The 25,891-nt window shown below is 34.8% G+C and overlaps 1 protein-coding gene across 4 annotated transcripts in view; it reads left to right on the top strand.

Annotated features, from left to right (window-relative positions):
- LOC140449771 (cardioacceleratory peptide receptor-like) overlaps positions 1 to 25,891 on the top strand; it is a 544,190-nt gene that overhangs the window by 321,924 nt on the left and 196,375 nt on the right. For all 4 annotated transcript variants that reach the window (XM_072543107.1, XM_072543104.1, XM_072543106.1 and 1 more), the window contains exon 2: positions 10,453 to 10,702. In XM_072543107.1, coding sequence (XP_072399208.1) covers positions 10,484 to 10,702 — 219 coding nt within the window. In that variant the 5' untranslated portion in view covers positions 10,453 to 10,483. The remainder of the gene's footprint in view (positions 1 to 10,452; positions 10,703 to 25,891) is intronic.

Genomic DNA, 25,891 nt, shown 5'->3' on the forward strand with positions numbered 1-25,891 from the left:
GATAAATAACTAACCCTAATATGATTTTTATAAAAAATTTACACATTTCATACCCCGACGATTAATGGGTTAATTGTTGTTATGCGGAGTCCTCGATGTACGTCTTTCTTGCTGATATATCACGGAGCTTAGACTATGTTTCTTAGTATTCGATTTTGGCCTTTTTAAAGACAAGCATGATTACTCTCACGAGTTCAGCTCCATATCTGTAGACCATAGGACAATACTGGTTTGAGCATTTGTTTGTAAACTAATACCTTGTGTTTTATTGTAAATTGTGAGCTTCTACGTAATAGCCAACATAACTTCTTGTATTTCAGTTCCAATTCTTCAGTTTTTTTTTTATATGTTCCTGCCACTTTATTTACTATTTAAATGTAGCCCTAGCTATTTAACTGTTTTCTTGTACTTGTTATTTATTGTTTAAGTTTAACTGGGTGATTTTTTTTTCGATATGAGCAGATTCCTCTTCATTAATTGTTATGCCCCTTTTATTATTCCAACTGCTTATTTTCTACACTGCATTTAATAGTTGTATATTCGTTTGTTCGAATATTTCGCCGACTGCTAGTACCGTAATGGCGTCCTTTTGAGGTTTAGCAACAAGCCTTTGTGCCACACTTTATTGAATGCTTTTGCTATGTTTAGGAAAATAGTTGAGCATGTTTTATTCTCTTCTAGAGATCTTTTTATATTTTTGATGCTCTGTATTTGGTCTACTGTTAAGTTATCTAACGATCCATCGTTTCCGTCGCCTGGTGTAAATGTTCCAAAAATCCTAAAAATAAACTGTATCGACGCCAATTTTTTTAAATTGAAAATCGATACAGTAGTTTTTTAGGATTTTCAGGAAGATTTACATTAGGAAACGAAAACAATATGATTGTTAGACTCCGCCCCTCTTAAATAAAAAACGGAAGTAAAACCGGAAGTAACTTTTTTTTGCATATTTTAGATTGTAAAATGCCACGTTTAAGAAAAAGAAGTCGGTTTGAGAACTCTAACTAACTAACTAACTAACTAAATTTATATTTAAATATTATTTAAATTTAAAAAATACAGAAAACAGTATGATGCTCCGCGCTAGTCTACACTACCGCCTACTGTTCCACTTTTTTGAGAATACGCCACAATTTTACTTTATAATAAGTTTATTTTTTATTTAAAATAAACCTAATTTAAAGTAAAATTCTGGCTTATTCCCAACAAAATTAATAATATATTTCTAACTAATAAATTAAAAACAAAGTAATACTTACCTCATTATTTAATTCTTCAAGTATTAAACTCAAAACGTAGTCTAAATCTCTAAATATCAATCACAACACCTCACACACGCTGCACTTGTTGGAAACAGAATACTTTCTAACTAAACATAAAAATAAAAAAATACCAACTCATCAGATAGTGTAAAACAGACCGGAGACAGGAGGATCCCGAATTTTGAGTGGTCATTATCGTTATTCCTTAAGTGGAAACACTTGTTGGTGCATTCCAGCATTCAAGAATTGACGCGTTGTTGCATTGTGTATAATATTGAATTCCTATACTTTACTATAGGAAAAATTCATTTTATGGCCGCCATTTTTAAACCGGTTCGAATTTTTTAAATTTTAAACCTTAGGGGGAATCTACTCAACAATCTGTTTAATTATTCGAAAAAATTATTCTCCTATCTATCACCGTTTAGGAGGAGTATTGCGCACAAGAAAAGGGCTTAGCCTTTTAGTATATAAGATTACGGTATTTCGGTATTGGAGGGGGGAATGAGGCTACCGATGTAGGAGGACTTGAACACCCTTGATGTACGATAGTGGTCCCTAGATCAACACAACCGGGGGCAAGATGGAGCGGAAATACAGAATTTCGTCAGACTGTCAACTGTTTTGAGTAGTTTGACTAGAGATACAATTCGGTGGGTGGTACAGGTCCTCACAGGTCACTCTTAGCTCTCAAGACACCAAAACGTCTGGGCTTAGCCAATTAGCAATGCGTCCCAGGTATGAGCAGAGGTAAAAGAAAACCAAACACTTTGTGGGAGACTGCCTAGTGTTTACTAAGGTGAGGCAGCAATGCTTCCACTTCTACCATAGAGAAAAAAGTAATACAATGCCAGTATAGAAGCTTTGCGTCAATATTTGCTAAATGAAACAAATTGTGTAGCAAATTACCTAGGAAAACGTAGTAGAATTTGTTTACGAATATTAAAAGAAGAAAAAATACTATTTCCACGGTATGTACATAATACGTCTGAAACGTCAACAAATTGTAAAGACAAAAGTTTCTTAAGCTAGTAATACATAATTGCATACTTCAACAAATTTATAGTCCTAAAATTATTCTTACCACTACCATTACGCATTTTTCTCTTAAAGAATATAGACAATGGATGCTTCTAATATCTCTGACAAACTTTTTACAATCATTATAGCCGACAACACCACATGTTTGCCATTCTTACCAAATTGTCTTGAATAAGATAAAGTGGGAAGGAATAAAGGATAATAGACACACATATTTGGCAAGCTAAATGGTCCGGATCTAAGAGATTTCTCAATTACTTTTTGTGGTATAATTCTCCCTTGCTATTTTTGAAGAATAATTTCTGACAACGGGTTTAATATAATGTATAAAGCAAGGGCTTATTGTCAATTTGCAATAATTGTTATCGTAATATGTTTTTCTATATCACTTCATAAAATTGATATATATATATATATAACTTTTAAAAAGTTATTGTTTTCATTCGATTTCTCCATCATAGTTTCACCAAATTCCATGTTTCCACGTTTAAAATGATCGTCTGGAAAAAGTTCTTGGGTGGTTTGCACTTTATAACAGTTGCATCTATTTCGAGGAAATATCGAAAATAAGTCAATCGCGGAGAATAATATTAATGGGGGATATTAACAGTAGAGTAGTAAGAAAAGATGCGGATGAAATGGTAGGAAAATACGAAGAAGACACCACGAACAACAATGGTGAAAGATTTATAGATTTATGCAACCAGAATCAACTCAGAATCTTAAATGGATACTTTTCACATAAACTGATACACAACTATACATGGATTCAAGAAACACGAAACATCAAATCAATAATTGTTTATATTGTAACAAAACAAAAAACCCGACTGAGAGTACAAGATGTAAGAGTCCAGAGAAGCGCAACATGCGGTAGCGATCACTATTTATTACGTTCAAAAATACACATCGCAATTCGAAGACAACAGAGAGAAACACATATAGACATAAACAAGGCAGAAAAGATACAGGAACGAAGATACAACATCAAAAGCCTAGATGAAGAAAGTACCCAAGACTTATTCAAAAATAGATTGGATGAGAAGCTACAAATTCCCGCCCCTAAGAATATCGACCAGGTGTATGAACATATAAAAAAATGTTTACACGAAGCAGCATTTGAAGCAATGGGATACTACATAAAACCCAAGGTAAGCAAACCATACTGGTGGGATAAAGAAATAGAGGAAGAAATAAAATGTAAAAGACAACTATACCAACAATATTTAAGCTCCAAATCGTTACAAGACAAAATAAAATATAAAGAAAAACAAGGAGAAGTACGAAGGAAAATCTCTAAGAAGAAGAACAAAGAAACTGCCAACGAATAAATACTTATCTAGGAGGAACCAGAAGCACAGAAAGTTGGAAACTGATAAAAAAATTGAGAAAAGAAAAGAATAAATAAGTAATACAAAATTGGAAGACTGGGAAGAGTATTTCAAAGGACTTTTAGTAGAAAATAGAGTCGAATTTCAAGAACATAGAAATCAAAACCAAGATAGAATTTCAATAGTCGGCTCACCAATAAGATTAACAACATAGGAAAAAAAAATGTGTGTAAACAGCTGGAGAGGAACAAAGTACCCGGACCAGGGGATATACTCAAAGAATTGTTTAAGTACGGAACGAACAAATTGTACAAATGTCTTCGACAACTATTTCAAGAATGCATAAACACAAGCGAAATCCCTACGGAATGGAAGATATCATACCTCAGTACCATTAAAAAGGGTGATAAAAATAATTGTGAAAATTATCGAGGAATAGCTGTAACCGGATCTATGAGTCTAATATATGGAAAGGTTTTAAAGAACCGAATCGAGAGAGAATACATAGATTATGAAGCAGAAGAACAAGCAGGATTTCGTATGGGTCAATCCACTATTGACCACATTTTCTCCTTAAACCAGATAATAGAAAAACAGATGACACGGAATCAAGAGATTTATATGTTGTTCGTCGACCTACGGAAAGCCTACGATAGCGTTCCACTGAAGAAGCTATGGCAATCAATGGAAAGCACGAATATTAATATAGAATTAATAAAAGCCGTCAAAGTGCTATACAACCAACCAATAACAAAAAATAAAGCAGGGACACAAATAACAACAGGATTTATAACATCAAAAGGATTAAAGCAAGAATGTTGTCTGTCCCCCACTTTATTTAAAATATACCTCGAAAGTGCTTTAAAAAGATGGAAACAAAAATGCAGGAGAATGGGGATACCGCTCACCAACACTATGGTATATACGCTTAACTTTAGAACTGAGCTTATAAATGACACTTTCGCAAACGTTTTATTTAGTAGATATAATTTACTGTTGCTTTTTTAGAAATATGCCAAATATGTTCCGACCAACTTAGATTGTTATTAATTATAACATCTAGATCATTATGTGATTTCACTGTTTTTAACACGCGCCCAATAATAGAGTAAGAAAGACACGGATTATTTTTACCCATGTGAAGAACTACACATTTGTCCACATTAAGAGGCAGCATCCAAGTAGAGCACCATTCCGATATGCAATCAAGGTCATCTTGTAGTAACTGGAAATTTACGGAGGGATCGGAAAATAGCTTTTTCGGAAATTTGTGAATAGGAGGAAAAATATGTGTGGTGAATGATAAGGACATAATCATATATAGTGGGTAAGTTAAAGCATCAGAACATTTCTTTAAAAATAAAGAAGATATTAATTCGAGACCAGGAGACGTATTATATTTTAGGCTTTGAAGATGATGTTTAACTTTTTCAGGAGTAATGATTATATTTTCAAGGGAAGAAGAAACTCGTGACGAAGTAATATTAGTCAACTGATGATTAGTGGGTTCGACAGAGAAAACCTTAGAGAAAGTACTGGCGAAGACTTCGGCATTCTCATAGTTACTTTAGGATATATCCCCATTATCATTTTCCAGTAAAGTGTACGTCTATATTTTTTCCACAACTTTCTTTTATACTTGATCAGATATATTAATTCCCCATTAATCCAAGGGATTTATGTTATTTTTGTATATGGTTTTTTAAAGGTATTTTGGATTTTGCAGAAATTAACAACGTGTAAGAACTTATCCCAGAATACAACTGGATTTCTTATGTCGCCGAAAACATCATTCCAATCAATATTAGCCAGTTGGCGATTTGCATTTTCAAAATCAATTATTTCACATACCGTTTTATTAACATTACAGGATTATTAGTACAGTACTGTAAGTTAAACTGAATATGAAACGTTATGACTGCATGATCTGAGTTACCTACTGGAGAGCTTAATATGGCATGTGTTAATAAATGGGGATCATTAGAGAATACCAAGTCCAAAATAGATGGTAAATTATTGATTCTGAAACGAGTCGGCTCCGTTATGATTTGATGTAAATTAGAATTTAATACAAAATCTGTAAATAAATTTTTGGAAGTTGTTAAGCCACTAGGTGGATCAGTTATAGGCCACGAAATGTCTCTAAAATTAAAGTCTCCAATAACAATAAGATTCTCTAGCCTAAAAAGTTCATCAAGTGATGCGATAAGGGACTCATCATCTGCTAATCTAGAATCACCAGGCCGATAAACACATACTCGGTGAAAAACAAAAGAGTTTTTATGACATATTTTTAAGCCAATAAGTTCCATATTAGGGACAGTAATATCAAGAAATGTAACAGAGAAATTATTAGTAATTTCTGAAGACAAATAGATACAAGTTCCTCCTCCACGTCGTCGATTACGATGATCACACCTATAAAGGAAATAATTATCAATGTTATAAAGAGAGTCAGGATCATTTGGTGTTAACCATGTTTCAGTGATAAGAATTATTTGAGGATTTAGGTTTTGAATGTTGCATAAAAATTTATTAAATTTGAAATTTAAAGTAGCCAATTATAAAAACCTGAAATATAAGAATTAGTGACGAAAGTTTACAATTTTCGGGACACCTTGTATATATTTTATGGTAAAATTTTCCTTTCCATTCGATTTTCTCTGTTCCAGTTCCACTCGAAGTTCTTTTACGCATTCTATTTGATTCGGAGTATCGTCGATAATGGAAACGTTTTTTAAAGAGACTTTTTGTAAAAGTTTCTTTTTGTTTTTCAGAATATGTTTGGCTTCATGTTCATTTTGCATAATGACCTTTATCATCCTAGGGAAGCGATTGTTTGGTTTTCCAATCCTGAAAAATGTGATAGGAATGGAGTTACACATTACAGTATCTAAAATATTTTTTAATATTTCACCATCGTGAATTTTCTTTGTTTCAATGTCTTCTCTAATTTCTGGTACACCCCTAACAAAAATATTCTTAGCCCGGTTAATCAACTGCTTTATTTGCTATGGTATCTGTAAATTTTGAAGATGAAGAATGATCCTCAATAGATAACTTGTTTTCGATCTGTAAAAGTCTTTCACTGATATCATTAGCTTTTTGATCTATTAGATCAATTTTTGATTGAAGATCCTCTTTTAGATCTCTTAAGAGCGTCTTTAAATTAGCAAAACTCTCGATATTAGAGCAGCAGTTGTTGCAAAGAATTTTAATTCCACGTAGCTTATGCCTTATAACGCGATCTTCGACTCGTAGATCAGTGCAAGCTAGATGTATGTTCTATTTACAGGCTTCACCTTGAAGTTGTTTTGATGAATCTCGATCATCGATTGACTTTGAACAGTTAGCGCACGTCGACATGGTGGGAGCAGCAGAGCAGCAGTGGGAGTGAATCGTCGTAAATAGATATAAACAAAATAAAAAGACTGACCTTGCAATCTGTTAATCCAAAATACGGGGTCTCTGATGCACTTTATGACTAAATAAAAACACCACTGGCAATAGAAAATTCTTCTGTTTAAGCTGATATCAAAATGATGGTTAAACTCAAACAATAACCAACTGTAATTTGTAATAATTCACTGGGAAACGTAAATGCTGCCACACACACTACGATGTTTCGAATTAATCCAACAATCCACCATGGTGCAACCTCAGTTTCAAACCTCTCTACAACTACCTCAATCAAGCATTGCAATGAGTGCGTGCCCTCCAAATACTAAGACCTGGCAGGACCCTAGGCTACCTATCTCTCGACATACGCCCATAGCGAAACCTCTGCCCCTACGAGTCCGACACCAAAGTGAAGGTGCCACGGGGCGCGTACCAAAGACGTCCCGTGGGTCCCCCTGTGGGGGTACCCCGTAGGGTTACCACGACACGTCTAGCACACGCAACTCGCGGGGGCTCCACCTTCCCCGTAGTACCTGTATTGTGAGTACCTTGCCTACCCGTTACTCCCACACCACGGGCGGGTAGGTTCGGCAGGCGGAGGAATTTCCACCTCACACGTAGACAGGTCGCCGCCGAGGATCTCTCCTCTACCACTCTTGGATCTCCCGGTGGGTACGTGCCGGGACACCTACACCACTCCTGACCGCCGTCAGGAGCGGTATATCCACACCCCTCCTAACCGAGGTCAGGAGAGGTATTTACGGGCCCAGCTCGTTCAACCTCACCAGGCTCTTTTGGAATGGGAGTAGAGTGGTCCCACGAGTAGTCTCGTCTCGGATACTAGGAATGTAGACCGGTGACCGTGTCGCCGAAGCGACCGTGTGCGTTTCTACCAACCCGACACCTCGAACGACGGCTCTCCACCTCCCTATTCCTACCCATTAGTCGCCTCTTACGACAGGCAGGGCTTTCTGACCCCGGCCGTATTCTTATCTCCGCGAGCCGGACGGAGCCTCAATCAAGCAGTGGCAACTTTGGACAACAATTTAGATTTATTTTCTGTTTCAATTTTTTATGTTTTTATGTTTTGCCACATAATATATACCCTTGCCACCAATAAAAACCACCCCTTGCGAAGAAATTCGAATACTTGTAGTATATGTTTTATTGAAACTCTAAACACAATATTTTTTTTTAATCAAAATGTTATGAATTTATTTTATTTCAACCTGAAAACAACCCTTATTAGTTTGTAAGGATATGTAAAAGTATGTCTGTGCCTTAACCCTTTCGGCCCTGACGGTGCCAATTACGAAGCCTATAATTCGGTACAGATATCTGTGATATGACTTATTTTATTTCAACATAATTCTAATAGAGGGCGGCTACAGTCCCTATATAAGATGATTTATATCTATTTGAGTCATTTGGAATGTAAACAGGTTTTGTTGGTCTACTTGAAGTAATGGCTGGTGAATGTGATCCTTTTTCACTCGGTAAGTATGTGTTTTTTGTTCTAATATTGCTATTGTGTTGAAAAAAACTTCATGTAGCTGTTGGTATTTACTAATTAACATTATGAAAAGTTTGTTTAAGAATAAATTGTAATTATTTCTGCATTTGCATACTTTGGTATGGTCCTATAAAAGTCGTACGCAAATGCCACCAGTAGGTGTTAACGGTTACAAAAGTGGAATTAAATAGATTAGAATTTATGACAAGATTTTAAATAATGAATTATTCTCAGATGAGGTTCCTACAATTGTATTTTACGGTAAAGGGAAAACTGAAGTTGATGTGACCCTTGTCCAAGCAGAAGAAGCATTACCTACCCTGAATGATGACTGTTCTGATATAGAAGATGATGGAGATCCAAATTATGAAGAGGCTGATATGTCAACATCAGATGAGGATGAAGTAGCATTAGAAAAAAAAAGAAATTCCTCAAAAGACTAAAAAAGTGGAAATGTATTTATCCCAAATATTGCCAGATAATTCGGAATATAAGCTCTACTTTGATAATTATTTCAATTCAATGGAATTACTAAAATTACTTCACACGAGAAGAATATTTGCTGCTGTAACTATTAGACAAAATCGCATGGGAAACTGTACACTTCGTTCCGAAAAAGAACTGAAATTATCAGAAAGAGGAAGTTCAGACTCGAAAATTACTTCCGATTAAAATATTGTTGCAGTTAATGGTTCGATAACAAGGTCGTAAATATGACCTCAAATGTTATAGGCTTAGAGCCTACTGATACTGTCAAATGTTGAGATTAAAAAAAAAACAAAAACATATGTACAAGTTGAACGTCCAGCAGTAATTAAACTTTACAATCAAAGTATGGGCGGCGTGGATAAAAATTATTTTCTTGTATCACTTTATAGAACGTATATTAGAAGTAAGAAGTGGACTCTATGAGTAATGTTTCACTATTTAAATGTGGTAGTGTGCACTCATGGTTGGAGTATCGGCGTGATAATCAAAATAAACCTAAAAATAAGAAAATAAATTTATTGGAATTTACGTTTTACGTTGCAGAATCTTTAGCTTTCTCTAAAGCTCCACTGGGAACACCGAAAAGTGGTCTTCCTTTAAATGAGTCACCTGGAAGTTCTCCTAGAGATTCCCGTGGAAGTTCCCTTTTTACCTTTGTAAAAGAAGCACCTTCCAAACGAATGAAACAGCAACAACCTGTCAGCGAAGTGAGATGTGCTGAAATTTCTCACTGGCCAATTCCTACAAAAGGTCACGAACAGCGTTGGGGTTTTCAATAATACAGCGGAAGATCACGAACGATGTGTGAAAAGTGTAACGTCTTTCTGTGCTTGTTGAAAGACAGAAATTGTTTCAAAAGTTATCATCCAAGACGTCAATAAAACATAATATATTTTTGTACATGCTTTTTCTGTAATAAAATATAATAATTTTATGTTTATTTATACCTTAATAAGCTCTAGATGGCAGCTGCCACCAATTTGTAAAATGAAAAGTGGGGGGTCAAAAATTTTATAAAAGATATTTTTAGTATTATTTAGGTGTCCCAGTAAAGAAAATATCGACAGAAAAATTATACCTTTAAAAAAAAATTCAGGGCTGAAAGGGTTAACGGTACATTCTTATTTCCTGATTTCTCAGTTTAGTTCTGGTGTTTGGTTATCATGGCATTAATATTTAATTATTAAAGTCAATATGACCAAGCTCCATTCAGCTACCCTAGAACTAACAAATATAATTTTTAAATGTTGACTCAGATAAATGGCATACTCACTTCGAATGAACAGTTTATTAGGTTAATAGTTGCTATATGTCACTCGTTGATCCCTACAAGAAGGTGTCAATATGATAGAAAATAGTTTTTTTAGATATATGGAATTATTGGCATGCCTACTAACATTTTTTTAAATTGTTTCAGATCCAACAATCAACCTGCTCAAAATTAAATAATGGGAGGCTCTTTTCCAAATCTAAGGCACAATGGCCATTTTTTGGAACTGCTCTTGAAAAATAACAACGAATTTAAGGCTTACCACGATGTTACCACTACGCCACATCCCGTTCTTCTACATTCTTCTGAAGAGGTAAATCACAGCTTTGCAGGTCACTCTAATGGATTTGGAAACGGAACTTTAAAGAGGGAGTTTGACTCTTTCTATTTTTATAAGGTGAGATCATTTTTTTAAATATATTTATTTTCGTTAACCTTAAAACCTGGTTAATACGAAAAAAGGTATATAAAATTAAAGGTTGAAAATATTTGGGAAGATAAACAATACAAAATGTAAATTCTTACTTACTACAGCAGTTTATTGAGAATGGGTCGCAGAAAGTTACTATAGGGTTTTTAAGACTTTAATTATACTACTGAAAAAACCCTTTCTTATTTTCTATCTCTATCGCATTACTCTGTCCACTGCAGCTTTGAATAAACCGGTTGGCACCATTCCCGTCCACGTTGGTAGATTTCGCAGCCATGATATTTTTCTGCGTACTGCAGACCTTCCACCTTCTATTTTTTCTGCAGAATGAGCTGCAGCAGGTAGACCAGCAGCAGATTTTCTACACGAACAGAGGGCAAATTTCAGTTCATGTAGGGTAAGCGGGGCATTCATGAACATGACATCGTGTGAAGTTGACGAGAAGGTGTAGAAAGATTGACTGTGTAACTAGAGTTACTATCAACAAGTCCTCGTAGACACTTTGTCTCAGGACTAGCTACCTCCAGTGGAGTCTTACGTCCTCCAAGTCCAAAACTAAGCAGTCTTTTTCTCACAGTGGAAGTGCACACGCTTACACCTGTAGATTTAGACCACAGCTTCGTCAATTGGGTGGAATTAAGACTTCTGTCTGCCAGACTTATTCTTCTTAACGCAGCGTTATCCCGAACAGAAGTTTTCTATGGTCGGCCACTACGCGGTCTGTCGTCAATTTTTCCTTGTTTAGCATACTGCTTAATGACTCTAATTACTGTAGATTGATTACAGTTTACTGCGGATGCTATTTTGCGACTAGATTTGTCGTTTTTATGGTGAAAAGTAATTTCAAAACGCTGCTCGTCCGATAATTTAGTTTGTTTGGTCTGGGATGACATTTTGACCTTTTTATCAAAAATCAAAAAGCGAATAAATGTGTTGGGGTAACTACAGTGTTTACATAGTCAAAATATGTGGCAAAGTTGTCATTAAGATTCAATTTAATAGTACTTTTACGAGTTAATAATCACCTCATAATTTTCTCGGATTATGGGAACTTTTCTGTAGAATTTTGAGCTAGTAATTAAAAAAACATTAGTAAGTATACCGATAATGCTAATTACAAGCACAAACTTAAAATGAATTAGCGAAAATATACAAAAAAACTTGTTAAACCTCAAAAGCTATAAGGCGCTTATGTGATTCTGGACTTTTTAACACCACTGTAAATGTATATATATATATATATATATATATATATATATATATATTAGGTATTGTAATTTTGCCAAATACTTTACTTTGCAGACTAATAAACTTAAGAAACCATCTTTTAGCAATTGAGGTGTGTGAATATTTGGTTGTAGTCTACGACGCCATTGTCGAAAGTTAATAGTATAAAGATGTCGATAATGAAATAAAGCGGAAGTTTTGCAAGTCATTATAGCGGAATTATTCAGCATAGGAAATTCGTATACGGCAGTCGCATAGGGGGGAAATAGAGAAATTAATTTCCCAGTATGCTTTTCTGATCACGTTTAACTGAGGCTGTGATACGACGCGACACCGAGCGATGTAAACAGTTTGTGAATACATAAACCATACGCGAGCGATTCTTGATGGAATATAACTTCCTCTCTTCCTCTCATTCTCTCTCATTTGCTTATTATGTACAGTCGAGAGGAATGCCCTTTTAATTGCCCTAAAGCTAGTAATTTAGAGAATCGATAATATGCATTCTATACGAGATAATACAAACATTAAAATTAATTAACAACAACTGATAAAAAAACAATATTACCATGGCCAATCTGGTACATTCGAAACAAGTGTTGATTTTACAGTCATAGGATAGCTAAGCAAATACAAAGTATATTTTGCATCACAAATTTTTTTAATGGACAATAGTAAATTCTTCCAATTTTTAAAACACGGTTGTGGGATTGACCTATAAAGAGTGAACGTATATGTATCTCTCTGTAAATTAGTGTCGATTTTTGCAATTTATTACTGTAAATACCAGTTTTATTAGTAATTAATTACATATAGTGATGAACAAACATTATTAGTACATAATTACAAAGTGATAATATAACACAAAAAAGATTTAAACACTAATTTAAATATTTTTTAACTTCGTTAATAAATTTCAATGATTTTTTAATTAATTTTGAAATAACCCGATACAAACAACACCAAAATACCTTAAAATACAGTAAAAAATAATTAAGAGATTAAGATGATATATATCATCATCATCATCATTCTCAGCACATTCTACCGATTATGGTATAGCCTCCCTTACATATTCATTCTTCATACCTGCCCATGATTGTCTAAAATTCGATTTTCTGTGCCATGTTCTACCGGCTTGTTTCCTTATGTCATAGTCCCACCTTAAATATAGACGTCTTCTTGGTCTCTTGATGCCTCTTGGATACCACGGTGTAATTCTAGGGGACCACCTATTGTCAGTTCTTCTCGCTAAATGTCCCACCCACTGCCATTTTAAAGATTTAATTCTATGAATTACATCAATAACCTTGGTTTTCTGTCTGATCCATTCTATTCTTTTTCGATCTCTCTTTGTTACACCTATCATGCATCGCTCCATTGACCTTTGAGTGACTTTGAGTTTCGATATTATCTCTTTCTTTAGTGTCCAAGTTTCGCAGCCGTATGTCATGATTGGTAGTATACCCTGATCGAATGCTTTTTCTTCTGGTGGATTGGCATACTCGATTTGATTATAACTACATTTTTACCAAAAGATGTCCAAGCTAGTTTTATTCTTCTGTTGATTTCTGGAAGTAAGGAGCCAGATTTATGTATTAATTCCCAGGTATACATACCAGGTATACATACCAGTAATGTCCCAGGTATACATACTCGTTTGAAAAACAAAAAGAAACTTTTACAAAACGTCTCTTTAAAAAACGTTTCCATTATCGACGATAAGACTCCGAATCAAATAGAATGCCTAAAAGAACTTTGAGTGGAACTGGAACAAAGAAAATCGAATGGAGAGGAAAATTTAACCATAAAATACATACAAGGTGCCCTGAAAATTGTCAACTTTCGTCACTAATTCTGATATTTCAAGTTTTCATAATTGGCTCTGTATCTATACTAATCTAGCTACTTTAAATTCCAAATTTAATGAATTTTTATGCAACATTCAAAACCTAACTCCTCAAATAATTATGATCACTGAAACATGGTTAACACCAAATGATCTTGACTCTCTTTATAACGTTGATAATTATTTCCTTTATAGGTGTGATCGTCGTAATCGACGTGGAGGAGGAACTTGTATCTACATGTCTTCAGAAATTACTAATAATTTCTCTGTTACATTTCTTGGAACTTCTATGGAACTTCTTGGCTTAAAAATATGTCATAAAAACTCTTTTGTTTTCCACCTAGTATATATTTATCGGCCTGGTGATTCTAGATTAGCAGCTGTTGAGTCCCTTATCGCATCGCTTGATGAACTGTTTAGGGTAGAGAATCTGATTGTTATTGGAGACTTTAATTTTAGAGACATTTCGTGGCCTATAACTGATCCACCTAGTGGCTTAACAACTTCCAAAAATGTATTTACAGACTTTGTATTAAATTGTAATTTACATCAATTCATAACGGAGTCGACTCGTTTCAGAATCAATAATTTACTATCTATTTTGGACTTGGTATTCTCTAATGATCCCCATTTATTAACACATCCCATAATAAGCTCTCCAGTAGGTAACTCAGATCATGCAGTCATAACGTTTCATATTCAGTTTAACTTACAGTACTGTACTCCTAATCCTAATGTTAAAAAAAGGGTATATAAAATAATTGATTTTGAAAATGCAAATCACCAACTGGCTGATATTGATTGGAATGATGTTTTCGGCGACATAAGGAATTCAGTTGTATTCTGGGATAAGTTCTTATACGTTGTTAATTTCTGCAAAAACCAAAATACCTTCAAAAATAACATAAAACATTGGATTAATGGGGAATTAATATATCTGATCAAGTATAAAAGAAAGTTGTGGAACAAATCGCATAGAGGATTTACTAATTCATCGAGACTTTGCCAAAGATTTAAAGAAATCTCTACATAAAGCTCGTGTTGCCCACGAAGAGAGTATAGCCATTAGTAATAACTGTAAAAAATTGTACAAGTATATTAGATCTTTGTTGACAACAAAAGTTTCTATACCTTTACTGGAAAATGATAATGGGAATATATCCCAAAGTAACTATGAGAATGCCGAAGTCCTCGCCAGTACTTTCTCTAAGGTTTTCTCTGTCGAACGCACTAATCATCAGTTGCATTACTTCGTCACGAGTTTCTTCTTAAGAATAATCATTACTCCTGAAAAAGTTAAACATCATCATTTATTTTTAAAGAAATGTTCTGATGCTTTAGCTTACCCACTATATGTGATTATGTCCTTATAATTCACCTCACATATTTTGCATCCTATATGAAAAACCGCATCTGTAACACCGATTTTTAAAAAAGGGAACAAATTGAATCCTAATAACTATCGTCCTATTAGCTTAATACCTATAATATCTAAGATAATGAAATCTATTATTGCCGAGACGATTTCTGATTTTCTGCCAAATTAACTGGTTATACCAGAACAGCAGCATGGTTTTGTCAAAGGACGTTCTACAATGACAAATCTTCTGTGGTGTGTCAATGAATGGTCAAGAGCATTAGACAGAAACGCCCCGATAGACATTATTTACCTCGATTTTGCTAAAGCTTTTGATTGAGTTCCAAAGCGAAGACTATTGCATAAATTGGAACACCTTGGTATCCGTGGTCAATTACTAAGATGGATCAACGCATATTTAACAGATAGAAAATTTTGTGTTAGAGTTGGGGACTCTTTCTCAGTTGAGAGAACGGTTTTAAGTGGGGTACCGCAAGGATCAGTTTTGGGCCTGCTTTTATTTATAGCATACTTAAGTGATCTACAATTTTACATTAAATGCAGCAAAGCTTTCTATGCAGATGACACGAAGCTATTTTCCGATCCCTCCGTAAATTTCCAGTTACTACAAGATGACTTTGATTGCATATCGGAATGGTGCTCTACTTGGATGCTGCCTCTTAATGTGGACAAATGTGTAGCTCTTCACATGGGTAAAAATAATCCATGTCTTTCTTACTCTATTAATGGGCGCGTGTTAAAAACAGTGAAATCACATAATGATCTAGGTGTTATAACTAATAACAATCTAAGTTGGTCGGAACATATTTTGCATATTTCTAAAAAAGCTAACAGTAAATTATTTCTACTAAATAAAACGTTTGCGAAAGTATCATTTATGAGCTCAGTTCATCTGTATAAACTTTACATTCGTCCAGTTCTGGAATATTGCGGAACTGTTTGGTGTCCGGTATTAGTGCGCGATCGTAATATTTTCGAAAACATACAGCGGCAGTGCACTAGGATGTCTTTTGGTCACTAAAGACCTACGTATACAGAAAGACTGAATATGGCCAATCTCACTACATTTGAACATCGTCGACTTCGAGGCGATTGAATTATTACGTTTCGGATAGTAAAATACAACTTTGGAAATGTAAGGGATATGTTTATACTAGACAATGACTATCGTCTTAAGTTAAGACCACAAACTTAAGTTTAAAAAGGAAACTTTTTTAACAACAACTACACAATTTTTTCTCTGTAATCGAGTGTTCTCGATATGGAATAGCCTTTCGGCTAAAATCATAGATGCTTCATCTGTCAATATTTTCAAAAATAAACTGGATGACCATTTGCTCCATAATTGAACATTTAATTTGTACTAAACACTTGCTATCACCTATGCTTTTGTATATTTATTTAGTTAGTTAGTGCTTAATATGTAACTATTGTAATGTAACCATTTAATTGCACACTGTATAATATTGTATTCACATGGGCATATGGGTTTTGCGACTCCTGCTCAAATTTATTGTAAAATAAATAAATAAACTACTATGTTGTCATCTATGTTCTGGTTAATAAAATATTTACAGCAAAACGTGAAATTTTTTGTATTTCCTTATTAAGGGTATTAAGTAAATACCCTTCTGGCACCTAGTATATTAAATAATATTTTTTCGTATATATCCTGATTCATAAAAATTAGAAAAAAGAAACATTGGCTTGAATATTAGCAGTTTACACGTTCAGTGCTCATAACGCCGATCGGAGTCAGAGTGGTTGAATGGTGCGCATACCGCCAAACGGAGTTACTGATGTATCTTAACGAAACAGACCACTGTGACGTTAGCACTGGAATAAAACGCACGTGTAATTTTCAGTGTGGTACTAAAGGATAGACATTGTAAAATTTTTGTGCAGTTCGCTATTTATTACTAGACTGAAATGGATATAAGTGCGCCAGGTCCGTCGAACAGTAAAAAAACTAAATTAAAGTATAGAAATTCAAATAGACTTACAAAACAAGAGCTATTAGCTGCTTTGAAAACACAGTAATGAGGAACACGATTGCGATTTGGTTGAATCGAGTGATGATAATTTTGAAATAGAAGAAACCGATTCTGAGGAGGACGTCTATTTAGATGACACATGTAAAATAAATTGTAGATATATTTACAATATTTGTATTATTTATTATAAACTTCTTGTAGGTATATTTGATCAACAGATTGGGACGGTACAAGAAGATGTTGCAGAGGCGGCACAAGAGGAGGTTTCGGAACCACAGTGGACCGACGGTCCCGGCGAAATGAATAAGTTTCAATTTATTAAAAGAAAGCAACTGCTGGTACCTACTCCTGAAGGTAATACACCTATTGATTATTTTCGACTACTATTGAACGACAAAATAATAACTTTGATCGTCGAAACAAACGGGTATGCCAAAGAAATACTTTGCAAGGAAGGTACTACAGTAAACTCGAGAATTACCAGATGGAAAGCACTTGGCAAAGATGAGTTACTAACCTTTGTAGGTCTAGTACTGCATATGGACACTATCAGACTTAACAGAATATAAGACTATTGGAAGAAGCACCCTTTGTTTAATTTGTCTTGTTTTTCGGCATTTATGGGAACAGATCGTTTCTTAGTGATAATGAGATGTTTGCATTTTTCGAAAAACCCATCTCACGGAGAAAAGGCAAAAGATAGACTAATGAAAATTATGCCAATGGTGAATTTTTTTAATAATATTATGGAATCCATTTATTATCCAGGAAAGGAACTATCTCTGGATAAATCAATGGTTTTATTTCGTGGACGGTTAGTTTTTCGTCAATATATAAAGAACAATAGAGTATGCCTTTAAGATGGTCAATTGAGACCACAGAGGAGTAACAATAGAAGGCGAAAAACTTAACGATCTCCGTTTCACAGATGACATTGTCCTTATTACAGATGATTTAGGAGAAGCCACAGATATGTTAAATGAATTGGACTTTGCATGTTCGAAAGTGGGCCTCAGAATGAATTTGTCAAAAACTAAGTTTATCACAAATATGGTCCCCAATAATCATTTAACTATTCAAAACAAAGTGGTAGAACTGGTGAAGGAATATACGTATTTGGGTCACGAAATAAGAATTAGCAGGGATAACCAAACATGCAAAATCCAAAGACGAATTACTTTAGCGTGGGCAGCCTTTGGAAAACTGCGAGACACATTTAGGGCCAACATACCAATTAGCCTCAAAAGAAAAGTATTTGACCAATGCGTATTACCGGTCATGACCTATGGGGCGGAAACTATGACTCTAACCAAGACTACGTCTTTTAAATTAAGAGTGGCACAAAGACGAATGGGACGACCTATACTGGGAGTGATGTTGCGGGACCGAATAAGAAACGAAGATCTGCGAAGAAGGACGAGTATTGCTGATGTTGTGGAGCGTATAGCGGAACTTAAATGGAATTGGGCAGGCCATGTAGCGAGAATGCATGACACACGATGGACGGGTAAAATTACACATTGGAGGCCAAGAGCAGACAAACGTATTAGAGGAAGACCACCTACACGTTGGGCTAACGACATCAGGCGTATCACGAAAAATTGGCAACAAAAAGCACAAAATCGCAAAGAATGGAGGAGTTTAAGGGAGGTCTATGTCCAGAAGTGGACGTGATAAATGAGGGCTGGATGATGATGATGATGATGATGATAAAGAACAAACGGCACAAATACGGTATAAAACTGTATATGTTGACGGAACCTAACGGGCTCGTTTTGAAAGCGTTGGTTTATACAGGGGCATTAGATGATCTGGGAGGAAAATTTTTACAATTCATTCGAATTAGCTCGGCATCTAATAATTCGTCCAACATACTGTAGCAGTACCCTGAATGTCAAAAGGCATAATCCAGTAAATGTTTTGAAAAAAAAAATTAAAAAAAGGAGAGTTTACCGTGTCACATTATAAAAATGTAACAATTGGAAAATGGCGTGATAAACAAGATGTATTATTCATTACAAACGAACATAACGCAGAAATGGTAGAGTATGTTGACAATAGGGGCCAGAAAGAATAAAGCCGGCTGCAATTTTTGATTATAACAAACATATGGGTAGCATTGACCGTAAGGATCAGTTAAATGCTTATTATCCTTCTTCTTCTTCTTCTTCTTCGTCTAGCCATTCACGTCCACATCTGAACATAAGCCTCTTCAAGTCTTCCTTTCCATTGTTTCTTATTGTACGCTACTTGTAGCCAATTTTTCCCGGCAGTCCTTTTCAGATCATCTGTCCATCTCATAGGAGGTCTGCCTCTGGGTCTTTTGTGTTGGTATAGTCTCCAGGTTAAAATTGATCTGTGCCATTTGTTTAGATCGCTCCTAGCTACATGTAAAGCGTATTCCCATTTCAACTTTAATGATTTTTGCACCACATCGGTGACTCTGGTTTTCTGTTTGTTTTCTTGTCCTTAAGCTATATACCTAGCATTGCTCTTTCCATCGCGTGTTGAGTGACTCTAAGTATATTCATATTCTTTTTTGTGATTGTTCATGTTTGTGCCGCATAAGTTAATATCGGAATAATGCATGCATCAAAAACTTTAGATCTAAGATGTAATTGAATTTGTTGATTTCTGAGTATATAGTTCAGTTTACCGAATGCTACCCAAGCTAACTTTCTTCTTCTTTTTATTTCTTCAGTTTGAATTTCTCTATTTAGTATTATTTTTTGTCCTAAGTATATATATTCTTTAACTTTTTCTATAACTTTATCGTTTATTATTGTCACGGTGTCTTCGGAGTGCATTATTATCCTAGTCAACGCAAAACTTTAAGGTGGTTCAAAAAATTGGGAATCCATTATGTGCAGCTGATGCTCCTTAATTCCTATTTATTATTTCAACAATACTCTGGTCGAACAATGTCTCTATATGATTTTAGACTATCAGTTTTGGGTAGTCTTCTGGTGAAAGAAGAACCAAAAGCAGATCCACCAAGAAAACGGAAAACGCACGTACTGACAAAAATTTCTTCGAAATGTGGCGGCGGAAGGACCAAGAGGAAACATTGCAAAGTATGTTCTCAAAAAACCTACGCAATGGTACGTATGTACCATTGCGAAATGTGTCCTAATAAACCAGGATTCTGTATAGAATGTTTGTTTCGACAATAACCGTGCAGAGTAATAGATTTTGTTACTTTGTTTATAGTATTTGCAATTAGTTACTTTTTTGAGAGCTATTGTATTTGTTTTTATAATAAAAATATTTTGTTCATGTTGTTGCTTTTTATGTCTTTATCTAACAGCGGACAGGTAGGTATATCCCATACTTAGCACTTAGTACCTGTATTTCTCTTGAAAGATTTTCTTCTTCTACTTCTTGGAGATCTTTCGATCTGTTTAATACTGAAGCTGCCTCTGGTTAATTTCCTGGCAGGTAGATTGCCAACTATCCCTCCATCTTTTAGGTAGTCTTCCGGGAGGTCTTGAACCGGGCAGGTTGTTTTCTAGGGCAATTTTTGGGAGTCTATTCTCATCCATTCGTCTTACATGACTGTACCACATCCTTTTACGCTGCCTTCCCAATCTTACAATATCTTGAATTTTGCACTGCTCTCTAACGTTTGTATTTCTCACCCTGTCTCTTCTTGTTTTACCCACTATTGTTCTTAGAGTTTTCATTTCGGCAATCCATAGCATCTGTTTCGTTTTGTTGGTATCTTCGCGCACTTCTATGCCATATGTCATGATCAGTCGTATGCAAGTCTTGTAGATTCTAATTTTACTATCTGTGCGCATATACGGATTTGACTAGACTATCTCCCGCAGACATCCCGACAATGCGGATGCTTTGTTGATCTGCTTGATATATCTATGCCCAGATATCTGAATTGCATCACCTGTTCTATGGGGTTTTTCTCAACCACTAACTTACATCTGAGCGGATCTTTTGCTATTGTCATATATTTAGTTTTGTTGGTAGAAATGGTCATATTTAGTTGGCGGCTTATTTGAAAGAACTGAAAGAGCTGTCTCTGAAGATCATCTTCAGATTCGGCAATAATTGCTGCATCATCTGCGTAACACACCGTACCAATTCTTTTGTTGTACATTCTGTTTCCGAGATTGAGAGATGTTACTTTGTTTATAATTTTGCCCATGAGTAGGTTAAACAAGAAGGGGCTTAAATTGTCGCCTTGTCTAATTTCTCCCGGTGTTAGAATATTTTCAGTGAATTAGTCTCCTGCTCTAACTTTGGTTACATTTGTTTTATTTTGAATACTGCATCTGTTATAGACCGCCTTCTTGTAAAACCTTGTTGTTCCTCAGCATTAGTGATTTGCCTTTCCAATTTGTCCTTAAGAATACTTGTGAAAAATTTCATCGTTGTATTTAAGAGGGTTATTCCTCTGTAGTTTTGTGGGCAAGTTTTTTGTCCTTTTTTAAATATGGGGATTGTGATGCTCTTGTGCCATTTCTCTGGTGTTTCTGTGTCGTTTAAGATTTTGTTAAATAGTTGTGACAGTTTACTTGCAAGTTCAGGGCCTCCATATTTTAAAAGTTCATTGGATATACCATCTGTTCCAGGTGATTTTCTGTTTTTTAGCTTCCTGATCTTTGCTTCTACTTCTTCGTCATTGATTGTAGCACTTATATCTGCTTCGTATTCGTTTATATTCAGCGTTTCTTCAGCATCATATAGCTACTTAAAATGCTGTTGCCATGTCTCTATAGGTACTCCCTTGGTCTGTACGAACTCGTTAACTGGTTTTTTTCTCTTCCGAAGCATTTTCCATACTTTTTTTGGGCACCATGTAGGTCGTAGTCCATGTCGCTGGGGAATTTAGCCCAATGTTCTCTTTTGATTGATTTTATTCTTGCGTTTACTTCGTTTCTTACTTGGACATATTCTGCGAGAGCTTCTTCCGATTGTGTGCTTTTATATCTCAGGTAGCATTTGCGTTTTAATTCAGAGAGTTCTTTTACCTCTTGACAAAACCACGGTTTGGTGTGGTTTATTGTCCTCGTGTTAATTTTCCGCTTTCCACTTGCTTCTTCTGCTGCTTGTTTGATGCATTTCCTGATTTTTTGTCAAGTATCTTCTACTTCCCAGCTCTTGAAAGATACTAAAATATATATGACTCCGATCGGCGTCGCTGAGCATTGAGCAAAGAATTTTTAACAAGGTGCGCATGCGCCGATCGGTGTCACGCGTCAAAAACACATAAGCGTCATCATGTTTTTTGTCTCACACACAAAAATGGAATTCTGACGTTAACCCCTAATCACAACCACCAAAAAACATTACCGCTCTTGGCAAATGTCGCAATTTAAAGTTAGCAGTGAAAGTGTTAGTAAGTTTTTATTAATTTTTGAAAATTTACTTTTTTTAACATTGGTTGTTTTTGAAATAAACCCTTTAATTGTAAAAAATCAGTAGCTGCTCTTACTTAAAAACTAGGCAATAAAGAAAATGAAAATGAAAAATAAATTGCAAATTAGAAACTAACACAGCAGTCACCAAACAATTATCACCATGATCCCTCAAGGCTCAATTATTAGTCCTACACTTTTCTTAATTGCTATTAATGACATAATCAAGAACCTCAAAAAACCTTTAAAAGCACGTTTATATGCAGATGACTTGGTGGTTTACGTAAAAGGCAAAGATATTAATTTAACTTCAACAATTTTGCAAACTTTCTTACAAAAACTCGAAAAGTGGTCTCGCGATACTGGTTTTCAATTCTCGGTTACAAAAACCGTTGGTATGGTATTCTCAAAAAAGAACTTCTCAAATAATCCCAATCTCAAGTTTTTCTATACATCACTATCCTTCAAATCATGTGTAAAATTCTTAGGTATGTGGTTTGATAATCAACTTACTTGGAAAGAACATATTAGACAATTAGTTTTGACTTGTCATAAGAAACTTAACCTAATGAGAACACTGTCAAATAGATTTTGGGGCTCTGACCTCTCTACCTTACTTACAATCTACAGAACTCTAATTAGATCAAAAATTGATTATGGATCAATCGCTTACGCCTCTGCTTCCCCCACACTGTTAAAACAACTAGACTCTATTTACAACACAGCACTTAGACTCTCTCTTGGCGCATTTCGAACGTCACCGGTGGAAAGTTTATATTCTGAAAGTGGGGAGCCTTCATTATATTACCGCCGAATTTCCTTAACACTTTCACACGCAACGTCAATAGCCTCAAATGTAAACAAACCTCTATTTAATAATACGTTCACTAATAAATATATAAATCTCTTTACCAATAGTACCAAACATAAGCCTTACTATGAGCGAGTACGGTGTTACCTGAGATGTCTTAATATAGAATTCCCAAATACCTTTCCGATCAATATTAAAAGCCCCTCTCCTTGGATAATTAATACCCCAAATTTAAATACTTGTCTAACCCAATACAACAAACATATTAACTGTTACGCAGAGATTAAGAATAATCTAGATCTAATTCTCCGTCAGCATTACGAACATAGCTATAAAATCTTTACAGATGCATCTAAGTGTGATAAAGGAGTAGGTGCTGCATTCGTTACTCCAAGCGATACATATCAATTTCGTCTTCCAACCTTCTTTTCGATTTTCTCCGCTGAGCTCTATGCAATGTTTAAAGCTATTATGCATATAAATTCTAATAACATTCCTAATTCTGTTATCTTAAGTGACTCACTAAGCGCCCTTCAAACCCTTAAACAGATCTATCCTAAAGGTCCCCTTGAGAAACTGATAAAACTAGAACTCATGAAGGCTCAAGAAAATTCTAGGAGCATCAGATTTATATGGATTCCATCCCACATTGGCAGTGCTGGCAACGAAAGTGCGGACCAGTGCGCGAGTGAAATTGCTAAATGTACCGATATAGAAAAAGCCGAGAATCGAAATACCGCGAGTGATATAAAAGCTTTTATAAAAAATCGAGTTTTGTGCAAGTGGAAAAACGAATGGCAATCTTCTCAAACATCACTGAAGCAAATTAAAAATGACGTTACAGCTTGGCAACCCTCAACCAGGAACAGAAGAGAACAATTGGTGATAACTAGATTACGAATTGGACACACGAGACTTACTCACTCATATTTACTGTCAAAAAGTGATCCACCTATTTGTGAAACATGTAATGTACAAATAACCGTTAACCATTTATTAATTGAATGTCATAGATTTGCCCATTATCGTCTTACATTTAACATACCTAAAAGTTTAAGTAATTTATTAGGCACTAATTTTTCTGTTATTAATATCGTAAATTTCTTAAAATCTACAGGAATATTTTATAAACTCTAATTTTGTAATTCTGTAGCCGCCGCTAATAACCATTATGGTGGATGCGGCTGTAATTTCTAAAAAAAAAAAAATTATCACCATGTTCAAAATCAACCTCATCTACAGCAACTCCAACATTAACCTATACCAATTCCGTAAGAAATTTTAATTTAATGGATGCTTAATCTTTTTTATAAGAAATTCATGAAGTTTTTAAAACTTTCACTACCTGCTACTATTGCTAGAGAAAAGAAATTTATTTATTAATATTTTTATAGAAACTAAAGTACCATAATATAAAAAACACATCCTATAACGAACATCTCACTATACACTTGTCAACTGATGAAACTTTCATGAACCTTTTTATATCATTATAAACTCAATATGATGGCATCCAACAACTTCATAAACCGATTGAAGTATAAACAGCAATGAACTTTCCGATAAAAACGGAAATCAAAATGGAGAGATCGTCTTCGAGACGTAATGTTATGGAAATTGAAGTTCGGCAAACTTACAGATAAGGAAACTTATATCATATATAACGTAAAAAAATAAATATAAGGGAAGTTTTAATAGAATGATTATTATACAATTTTTCTTATATTAATTAATACTTGTGAGATAATAAAAATCATTTACATAAGTATTGTAGAATTTACCAATACCCGACTACACTAGAGAACAGACAAGTAAAATAGCTCTTTGTATAACAAGGGAGCAAAGTGTTACTTTTCCTCCCGAGAATGGAGTCTCCTGCCCGATGCGTAGCGAAGAGCAGTAATCGTTCAAGGAAGGAAAAGGCACTTTATTCCAATGTTATATATATGATTTTTCCACCTCTCTCAAAGAACAAGGCATTTTTTCATTTTAAAATAATCTATCTATATAAAAGGCTATGATGACAAGTCATACCGTTTGTGAAGTAAAATAACAACGCCATCTAGAAAAGAAATCTGAACTACCATCCTTTGACATTTCAATCATATTTTGTTCTTGAAACAGTACGTTTAATTAATAATAAAAAAAATGTTAATTACATATTAGGTAATATAATTAATAAATAATATTATTAATAAGGAAAAGACAGTTAAGACTTGATTTCACGTACAGGCCGCCTGCGCATCCGCTTACACGTATTTCGGCCTAATAGGCCTCATCAGAACGGCTTTCGCAGTCGCTCTGAACGTGAAAATAAATATTTTCTGTCTTAGGAAGCAACTCTAACATGGCTTCGTATAGACGCAAATAGCGACATCTGATAATAAAATCCGTAAACTAATTTTCGAAACCAAATTCAGAATTTCGCTTTAATCTGTGCCTTCTAAGAATTGCAAGGCAAAACAGACGTTGATAAAGATGTTATTCGAGACATGGGGAATCTAAAAATTGCATTCCACAAC

The sequence above is a fragment of the Diabrotica undecimpunctata genome, chromosome 9, assembly GCF_040954645.1.
Source record: "Diabrotica undecimpunctata isolate CICGRU chromosome 9, icDiaUnde3, whole genome shotgun sequence".
In the NCBI taxonomy this organism is placed as follows: domain Eukaryota; kingdom Metazoa; phylum Arthropoda; class Insecta; order Coleoptera; family Chrysomelidae; genus Diabrotica; species Diabrotica undecimpunctata.